This window comes from Lupinus angustifolius, chromosome LG06 (genome assembly GCF_001865875.1).
Source record: "Lupinus angustifolius cultivar Tanjil chromosome LG06, LupAngTanjil_v1.0, whole genome shotgun sequence".
Lineage (NCBI taxonomy): Eukaryota > Viridiplantae > Streptophyta > Magnoliopsida > Fabales > Fabaceae > Lupinus > Lupinus angustifolius.
The window spans coordinates 11,580,259-11,591,121 of NC_032014.1; the positions used below are offsets into that span (position 1 = coordinate 11,580,259).

Consider the following 10,863-nt stretch of genomic DNA (forward strand, 5'->3'; position numbering starts at 1 on the left):
TTTTTCCTCTCTAATTGAAATATACTGAAGGGAAGCTACTCTCAATCCATTATATTCCTCATTTTCCCCTTCCCCTCTCTTTCCATTCTATTTCATTATACTTTATTTCACCCTATCATCATTCAACTCCCAAAATTTATGTAAAGTTACATAAATAGATACATGAACTACATCTCTAAAATATGTATTTACTATTTATCATTGAAAAAATTCCATTTATGTTCCATGAAAACAATCCTTTAATTTATTAATTAATGGAGACATCTGTTGTATATCTTTATTATTTAGAATGAACTGGATTGGTACAAGGATAAGAGGATAAAGATTTGTGTAAATACATATGTATGTGGAGACAATCAATAAAACATTGCGCATGTATCTAATTTCAATTTCAACATATTAAGAGTTTAATTTCAATTAAAATTTAGTTATAAATAATAACATCAAGAATTATAAATACATTTATCTCTAAATATAACGTGCCCATGTGTCTCCATATTTTTATGGGATATTACATGTGAGAAGATGTGGATAAAGATAATGTTGACTTGGGTACAAGTCATGTTTGGTGGTATTTGGTTGAATGGGCAATGAAACTGCCACCACTTAATAATAAAATTATTATTATTATTGTATTTAATGAGTCTTATACTCTTATCTCTTTCTATTATAATTAATGGTATTCTCTCATCACTTTATAGTTAAAAATAATTATTTTTAGGTGTTTACACATGAATTTAATTTTTAATATTTTAAGTTATATAAGAATCCAATGAAATTTTATGTCATTGTATTAACTTTTTTAATTTTTAAATTGAAAAAATCATGTAATTAAACAAGTATTTTTGTATGCTTTTGCAAATCTTTCAAGGACCCACCATTGATTGAATTATGGCCCTTTTCTTATTATCTATTGAATGGGAAAGTTCAAAAGCGCCATATGATTCAATGTATGAACCCCTCGTAACTTGTCGCACTTAACACCATCCATTCTCGTTCCCTTATCTCCCCCAACATGCAATAAAGCAAACATGATAATAATCCATGAAACGTGCATATCTAAAAGAATGATATTACCTAGAATTTGATATCAATCTACAGCGATCTATATACTTTTCTTTATTCATTACTTGTGGATCAAGATTTGTGTGATCTTCCATTTAATTTTTGTAGATCAAGAATTGTGATCAAAAAACTGTGCGCTAAAGGATAGGAACAAGAATCACTACTTCTAATGGACATTGAATGTAGGATAATATTAGGATACCTTTTTTTGTAGATATTTTTATTATGTATTTTGTATAACTGGAAGATAAAAATAAAATAAACGAGAGATAAAGATGAAAATAAATTTATATAATATAATTTGTGGCATTCAAAAGTACCTATCTATCTATTAATAGCTAGATAGATATTTGACCAGTTCAATGTTGGTTGCTCACCTTTGTGCATGTATTTAAAGTAGTGTCATATATTTAGGATTTCAGTTTATATATGGTTACTGTTTTTGTTGTATATATATTCTCTTATAATTCTATTCTTCATTAATAAGAACTTTTTTCTTTATATGTGTCAAAGTAATCAATTCCAACCTCTTGACTGAATCCTTGTGCAACCAAACAAGCCTTGTGACGTTCAATGGAACCATCTGATCGACGTTTAATCCTGAAAATCTACTTACATCCAACAAGATTAACATTAGTAGGACAAGAAACAATAGACCATGTTTTATTTCTCATGAGAGCGTCATATTCATTTTTCATGGTTTGCTGTCAGCATAGGTGTTGAACAGCTTGATTGTAAGTGTGTGGCTCAATGGTTGGAGTAGAGGATATGGTGGTAGAGAATATCTTGGGCTTGAGTGAGTTGGTGCATGCCCTATTGACCATAGGATGTGTATTGTTATTAGTAGGCCGAAAATAAGATGTGGAGGATTGAGTATGTTTGGCACGGGAGCTTATAGTGGGTTGCTAATATGAGGGAGTAGTGGGAGGTGAGGAAGGAACAGATGAGGAAAATTGGTTGGAGGAATGAGGAGGGGAGGGTGGTAGATGTGATAAAGGCAAGGCAACAACATGTTCAAGAATATTGTGTGTGGTGGCTTGTGGTGAGGAGGAGGAGGAAGGAACCGTAGGGGCTGAGGTTGAGGCATATGAAAAAATATCTTCATTAAAAACAACATGACAAACAATGTATAACCTAGAAGTTGGTTTATGAAAACATATGTAACCCTTATCGCAACACTATAGTCAAGAAACACATATGGAAGAGACCAAAAATTAATTTTATGTTTGTTGTAAGGTCTTAGAAATAGGTAACATAGGCAACCAAAGGTTCTGAGAAAGCCATAATTTGGAGATTTATGATAGAGTTTTTGATAGGGAGATTGAAAGTGTAGTAGATGGGTGATTGTGTGATTGTGGAGGCATGTAGCACTTTTGAATGCATGTTCTCAGAGAAATTTGGTGAAGGGATGATTGTGCTAAGAGGTTAAATCCTTTTTCAATGATGATGCGATTACAACGCTCAACGACGCCATTTTGTTCCTAAGTATATGGACAAGAAATGTGATGCTGGATGCCATGGTGTTGTAGAAAAGTGGAAACATTGCAAAATTTGCCACCCCAATCTGATTGTAGAGACTTAATGTGACAATTGAATTGAGTTAGTATCATCTTTCAGAATTGCACAAAGGTTGAGTAAACTTCTGATTTTTGAGATAAAAAATAAATCCACACAAATTTAGTGCAATCATCAATAAATAAAACAAAATAACGATTTTCATTAATTGAAAAGTGAGGAGATGGTCCCCAAACATCGGAGTACATTAGTTCAAAAGGTCTCGTATATGCAACATGAGAAGTACAAAGGGGAAAACAATGACTTTTCCCAAGTTGGCAAGGGTCACAAACTGTATGAAATTTATTTGTAGATACTGGAAGTTGAAATAAGGACAGAAAGCGCCTTAAGATAGGCTCATGTGGATGAGCAAGGCGTTGATGCCAACCATGTAGAGTGGTACGTACACCAGTAAGGGCCATAGTTGAGGGTGAGTTGTTGGTGAGAGGAGGCAGCCGATACAAGCCATGGCTAATGTCCCCTTGAAGAAGTGTTTGTCCTTGAAAATTCTTAACGGGACAATGAATAGGCCAAAATTTCATGAAAACATCATTATCACGAGTTAATTTAGAAACACTGAGTAGATTCTTGGTAAGGTTAGGAACAATGAACACACTAGGCAAGGAAGGATTAGATAATGAAGATGAACCTACATGTGAAATAGATAAATGTTTACCGTTTCCTACTTGCAACTTGTCATCTTCGTTATATTCGTCGGCAATGGTAAGCTTACGAATATATGCAGTGACGTGATTTGTGGCACCTGTGTCAAAGTACCAGGACGGGTCTATAATAGTGGAAGAAGTTCCAGCTTGAGCAATATGAGTTTGACGAGATGAAACTCTTGAGTTTGGTCAACGAGAAGGGTAATCCGTTTGATTTGTGCGCTGCCAACAATCAATAGATCTTCTAGAAAATTCTTAAGCATTTCAATTATACTCTTTCTTATAATATTAATTTTAGCAATTGTTTACGTCCACAAGACTGCTATACTATATTCATTTCGAATTTGTCTGATCTCCATTAATTGAATATCTCATCCAAATCTATGAAGGTGGGGATCTATTTTTTTCCTGCTACTCAAATTATTAAAAAAAACTTCCTCTACCTATTTCTAATAGAGAGAGATCTCACTTACTCTTGGAGGAAGCAAAAGTATGTGGATCCCCTCCCTTTCTAATGATATCACAATTAAATAAATATATATTTTTTAAATTACTTTTTATTTATTCAAAATATAAATTTAATTCCTCACACGGACTAAAAACTAGTTTGATATATGGATAACATAATAAAAGTCCTTTGGATTAGATTGATGGATTCTTCTTACCTAATTAATTTTGTATTTTTCGTTTTCCTCTTTCATATAAAGATTTTAAAAGTAGGCTATCTACTCATGGGCCTGGGTTAAACCCCACGATTAAGGAATTGAACCCCACTTTTTATTTAGAACCCCAAAAAACTATTATTCTTATTAATTCATCTTCTTCGACTCTTTTCATATATTTTTTACTTATTCACATTACTCATTACAATACCACACTCTTATGTGAGACAGCTAATTAATCCAACTAACATATATTTTTTGAATGTGCATAGTCGAAGGAGTTGCTAGATAATTTATGGATTTATGCTTATGGCTGGGGTTTGGAGTTGGAAATTCAAAATGGATTGGTTACAACCACAAGAAGAGTTTAATTCATCCCAGATAATGTAGGCAATATACGTTTGAGTGGACTATTTTTTTAACATTCAAGCTAGAACTTAGCTGGGTAGGTGTGGGTAACTGCCCCTAAATTTTTTATTTCAATTTTTTAAATATAATTTTACTCGTTTATTTCTTTTACCTTATCCAATTTGTATGGTTCTTTTAAAAATTATAGATAATAGATAAATTTCTTTTATATGTATAGATGTTGATATTACTTATAACACTATTATTACTTTATTTGATTTCATAATAATTTTATATTTATGAAATATATTATGAGATTACAAATTGCATTTGTCAAATTTTGCACCCCAAGTCTTAAGATTCTATGGATCAAAAGTCTTAATATAATTTCATTCCCAATAAAATAAGAGACGATTTGCTTGAGATATCAATTCAATGTTTTATTATTGATATTATTAGTCATTCTTGTTTGGAAAACCCTCAACCATCTCTGATTAAGTGAAGCTTTGACGATACGAGAAAAGTGAATGCATATTATAAAAATATTATTTTTATCAACAAAGACAGTCAAACAAAACTATGTAGTAAAATAAAACAAAATCTTGTACACAACATGATGAATTATATTGAAAGATAAAAAGTTGAAAATTTTATCTTTACTTTAATTATCGATGAGTTGAAATCCTTAACAAAAAGTGACATTTTAAATAAATGCATTTTTTTATTTAACTTCTTTAATTCTTAATTATTGTTATTCAGAATTATTGTGTTATTTGAAACTTTAAAACAATTATTTGTAATTTTTTATTTAACAATTAATAATAAATTATTTTTTTACTCAATTTATTTTATATTGTTGTCACTCCTTAACTTTATATCAAGCCTGTCACTGATTTCATCATATATGAAAATTGAAATTTCAATCTCTTTATCATTCTATTTCATATTCTCTCAACTCTGACCACTTATCACTTTATGACTCCCAATTATTCATTCTATTAGTTTTGTCTTCTTCCCTTTTCGTAAGATAGAACTGTATATGACACAGTTCGTAATAGTTGATGATGTTTGAGATGTGATTGTTATATAAGAGAGAAAGAACCCTTCCTTGAAGTTGTGATTTTCTTACTACGTGATTATTTGGATTGAGGTAGTTTCTGCATGTTGTTATGAATTTTAATCTTTAAAAATATAAATACATGTAAGTTTAATTTTTAATTTCATATTAATACTATATTATTAAATTAATCAGAAGAATCAAATTTGATGAATTTTGATGTTGAAGATATTTCCCTTCCAAGAGCTAATACATTAAAAACTATCATTTTATTTACTTCTCTATTTTTATTCTAAAAAGACAATATAGACCTATTTTATACTTCATATAATATTTTAAAATGTGGTTTAATTGCATTATGTGGGAAAATGCGTCTATTGCAATCCCATGTTATAGAGTGTAATTTAAAATAATTTTTAATACAAAATTTTATATTTCATTTGGTTTATGAGTCATATATTATTTATGTTTGTATATGTTTATTTAATTATTTATAGAGTAATGATATCTCTTTAACCTAAAATAGTTATTATATTTTGTTGTAACAACTTACCTATTAATATAATTTCATATTTTTAATTGTGTTTTTTAATTATTTTTGTTACTTATTTAAGACAAATAATTTAATGTCACAATGTATATATAATTTAATATATCATTGAGTCTCAAATTTTCTGATCCTATATACATATATAAATGATCAACACAATATAAATATATATATAATTTCATATATCAAATCACATATACATAAAAATAAGTAATATTAAGGAATTGATAAGGCTTTATTTAAAATAAGAATTCATTATATCTCATTAGGTCTAAGACTGAGTTTCAGTTTAAAACTTAGCATAATTAATATTCGGGGTCGAGTTAGCCTTCAGGTCTGCCTCTTGATTTAGATTTAAAAAATAATAATCAACATTTAGGACAAAGAATAAATCTTACCCGAGTCAACTCAATGTCTGAGCTCATGATCATCCTTAATTTGGATCATAAGATACCTATTTTGATCCTTTAAAAAAAATTCATATATACTAGTTTGGTTCCTCAAATTTTGAGAACATATACTCAAAAATAATAAATAAGGTTGAATTATTATTTTTAAGGTCAAAGTAATCTTACTAAATATTATAAAACATATTAAAATGATAAATTGACTACATTTAATAATTTAGACATTATTTTAAGTTTTTTAATTTTTAAAATACTAAATTGATTGGAAAATTTTGAAAACCAAGAAGTATTTATTAATTTGGAAAATAATAGGTTTGGGAGAAAAGAAACATAGAAAATGCGGAATCGAGAAAGAAGTGCAAACTGAAATTGAGAAAAAGACTGAGGTCCGACGCTTTGAGGCAGACATGCCAGGGTGACAGAGGCAGCCTTGTTTTGTTCGCTTAAATATTAATTGTCTGTCTTCTCCAAACACAAAACTTAAAAACTAGAAGCTTGTTTCCAACATCTATCATTATATTAGATACAATTCTGTTTAAACAACTTTTTAGTAGATATTTTTTTATCAATAAGACTTGAATATAAAAATTTACTTAAATGAAATCAAATATATATCACTTGAACAACACTATAAATTTTCTTATACTATTAGTGACAGTTTAAAAATTATTATAATGTTAGTACATATATTTAGTATACACATTTCTTTCTCATTTATACTATATAAATTCAAAACTTAAAATAATTATCACCCATGTTTTTTTTGGTTTCCCACATGTATCTTTATACTGGAGACAATCATATCCGAACTGGGATATTCATAGGTACATGAGGCTAACTCTCGCAAACATTTTTCCATCAAATTAACCGCCTTTATAATAAAATATTCCCAATAAAATACACTATAAAGTATATTGAAGGCAAAAAAAAAAATATTCTAATTCTCTTGAAAATAAAATTGAATTTGTGCCGGCAGGAACTTGTCACCCCTAGTAATAATAAATCAGTTAGTATAGTGGTACTCTTCTTTATAAAATAAAAACTAGTAAGAATAACCTCTCCTTAATTTCAATATATATCATTGTATATCTCTCTCTCTTTTCATTGTTGCCACTTTGGAACTCCAATCAAGTATAGAGAGACAAGTTGAGACAGGAGCCGTTACTTTCTGAGCATATAACCGTTAGGTAAATATAAACCTTTGCAAAGTTAAACAACAACAACAACAATAATACCAACAAGTACCTAAGCTTTACTTCATTCAATTTCTTTTTGTTCTGAAAATGGCGACTCGGTTCATCTTTGTTGCTTCACTTTTCCTTATCTATCTAGGTTCGTCCTTAATCTCTTCCCTTCTTTTCATCTCTTACTGTTACCTAACAATGTCGGTGCTCCTCTTTCTAACTCTCTCTATTACTCAAAGATGCTTACTAGAGTTCTTCATAGTTCATAGGCATATTACACCCTTTCATTTGTGTTTGTGGTTTTTTCAAGTTGTGATCTTCAGCTCATAGGTTCAAAATGTATGTAAACATTACTAACAACTTATTATAGCTGGTCATAATTTGATTTGTGTCATACAACTCACATTGATTCTGTTCATAACGACTGAAAAGGTTATGAATGTTGAAAAGTATATTGAAGCTTGAAGGCAAGCTGATTTATTAAAGTGTAATTATTGGTAAAATTAGCAAGCGAAAAGTAGAGCATTCAATACTTGAAAAACTTCTTTTAAATCTTATCATTTTTATTCCTTAAGAATAGCATCACATTTACAATCTTAGGTTCAAAATATTTTTTCTAAAGTGACACTTATTTTTAACTTGAGGGAGTAATGATTGACTGTTTTAACTTCTAAAATTGATTGCAGTGGATTGGATCCATAACCACTAGAACTCTCACTTTTTCTTTCTGCACAGAGCCACAGACAAAATGTATTAGTTCTCTTTTTGTAATTTTCATTTTTAATTTAATGTGATTAAACTCTGTCAGATTGTTGCTCTGGAAGTTTTATTGGGGTATGCTATGGAAGAAATGCTGATGACCTTCCTACACCTGATAAGGTGGCACAGTTGGTCCAACTTCATAAAATCAAATATCTCAGGATATATGATTCTAATATACAGGTTCTGAAGGCCTTCGCAAACACCGGAGTTGAACTAATGGTCGGTATTCCGAATTCAGATTTGATCCCTTTCTCACAGTTCCAATCAAATGCGGACACTTGGTTGAAAAACAGCATCCTCCCTTACTATCCTGCTACAAAGATTGCATACATAACTGTTGGTGCAGAAGTCACAGAAAGTCAGAATAATGCATCTTCTTTTGTAGTACCTGCCATGACCAATGTCCTTACAGCACTCAAGAAAGTTGGCCTGCACAAAAAGATTAAAGTCTCTAGCACTCATTCCCTTGGGGTAATGTCGAGATCATTCCCACCTTCTGCCGGGGCTTTCAATAGCAGCCATGCACATTTCCTGAAGCCGATGCTAGAATTTCTCGCCGAAAATCAGTCGCCTTTTATGATTGATATATATCCTTATTATGCTTACCGAGATTCACCAAACAAAGTGTCGTTAGACTATGCCATATTTGAGTCATCCTCTGAAGTCATTGATCCAAACACTGGGTTGTTGTACACAAACATGTTTGATTCCCAGATTGATGCTATTTACTTTGCACTGTCGGCCCTGAATTTCAGAACAATTAAGGTCATGGTCACTGAAACAGGTTGGCCTTCCAAAGGGTCGCCCAAGGAGACGGCTGCAACTCCCGATAACGCACAAACATATAACACTAATCTGATAAGGCATGTTATCAATAACACTGGTACTCCTGCAAAGCCCGGGGAGGAGCTAGATGTTTATGTTTTCTCATTGTTCAATGAAAATAGAAAGCCTGGTTTAGAATCTGAGAGGAACTGGGGGTTATTTTATCCAGACCAGACAAGTGTGTATAACCTAGATTTCACTGGAAGAGGTGCTCTTGATATGACTACAGGGGGGAATGTAACCAAGTCAAATGGAACATCATGGTGCATTGCTTCGAGTAAGGCATCTCAGATTGACTTGCAGAATGCCGTAGATTGGGCTTGTGGTTCTGGCAATGTGGACTGTACTGCAATCCAGCCTAGCCAGCCTTGTTTTGAGCCGGATAACTTGGTTTCACATGCATCTTATGCTTTTAATAGCTATTACCAGCAAAATGGAGCTTCTGATATTGCATGTAGTTTTGGAGGGACAGGTGTAAAAGTTGACAAGGACCCAAGTATGTTCATTACAACTCATCACCAATTATTTCATACATATTTGTATTGTATGCTTATCTTAGCATGCACTTATGTTAGTATGCTTGAGATGCCTTTTTCATCATTGTTTGTGAAGTGTGAACTGAAAGAGCTAATCAAATCGATAAATATAGCAGTGGCTGAGACTGCTATAGATAGTATAATGACTAGGAATGTCGTTGTTTTCGCATTACGATCCCTAAATGGTGGATGTTGTTTTAGTTATTCACTTTTCATTCAAGTTAATGACATCTCTGAGTAAGCTAGATATGTCTTTTTAAGGAGTCAAAATAGATATCATTTTAATAGAAGAAATTAGTAAAGTTTGAAAAGGGGTGTGTTTTAGGAGGAAGTTGCAGCAAATAGAAGCTATTTGCTATTATTATTACTATTAGATGTGATCTCCAAACTTGCTTGTTTATATTGTCTCTCACCCTTGTTAGCCAAATCAAAGCAAGCCTTGCTTGCTGCACAAGATTTCTTCCAGCAGAAGCAGATCGCAAAGAGTAGTGTTTTAGGCAGTGGTAGTTTTCATTTTAGGAAGTTGGTTGGTTAGTAAGTTAGTTAGCTTGTGAAACAAGTAACTTGCTGTTCTTTTTCTCCCTTGCCTTTACTAATATAAATATGACACTCTTTGTATTTCTCAAATACACAATGAAATGAAGCATTTCTCCATATGCTTTTCTCTTTGCCTTTCTGCTTGAAATTTCAAGAAATCCGGCCATTCTTGTTGTCTGTTCATATCAAAGTATTGTTGTGGACAGTTTTTTGTCACTGAACAACTACTTCTTTTCAATTCCGCAGGCTATGACAAGTGCATCTACATGAGAGCTGGGTAAGTTCAATACACAACATGATATTTTGTTTGTTCCTTTCATTTTAGCTGACATAATTTATATATATTATTACTGCTTATGGACTCGAAATATGACATTTAGTTTTTCTTCCACTGTGTTTATGCAGCAATAACAAAACTGTGGCAAATAATGCAACAGCAATGTCTTCTTCAACCTCATCCTCCACACTGACAGAAAATTCATCCATTTCTAGTTTTCTTTTTGTAACTTTTCTCTTAGTTATATTGAATATTGAAAGATCCTGACTGAGCATGAGGATGAGGATGAGGATGAGGTTAGGATGAGGATGAATATGAGGATAGGAGGAGGATGAGAGTGAGGATAGGATGAAGAGGTGGATGAGGAAGAGGGTGAGGATGAGGATGAGGAAGAGGAAAGGATGAGGACGAGAATGAGAATGAGGATAGGATGA

General features: G+C 31.7%; 1 protein-coding gene across 1 annotated transcript; it reads left to right on the forward strand.

Moving 5' to 3' along the window:
- Positions 7,377-10,706, forward strand: LOC109349838 (glucan endo-1,3-beta-glucosidase 13-like). Its single transcript, XM_019590851.1, has 4 exons — positions 7,377-7,640; positions 8,301-9,575; positions 10,399-10,429; positions 10,558-10,706. Exons 1-4 carry the CDS (start codon positions 7,592-7,594, stop codon positions 10,694-10,696), a joined length of 1,494 nt encoding a protein of 497 aa, XP_019446396.1. The 5' UTR covers positions 7,377-7,591; the 3' UTR covers positions 10,697-10,706.

What these genes read in the sequence shown, in the direction of transcription:
- LOC109349838 (XM_019590851.1), top strand. Translation starts at nt 7,592, where the DNA reads ATGGCGACTCGGTTCATCTTTGTTGCTTCACTTTTCCTTATCTATCTA. An exon ending in ACTTTTCCTTATCTATCTAG is followed by an intron (nt 7,641 to 8,300) that starts GTTCGTCCTTAA and finishes AAACTCTGTCAG; the next exon opens with ATTGTTGCTCTGGAAGTTTT. An exon ending in TGCATCTACATGAGAGCTGG is followed by an intron (nt 10,430 to 10,557) that starts GTAAGTTCAATA and finishes GTGTTTATGCAG; the next exon opens with CAATAACAAAACTGTGGCAA.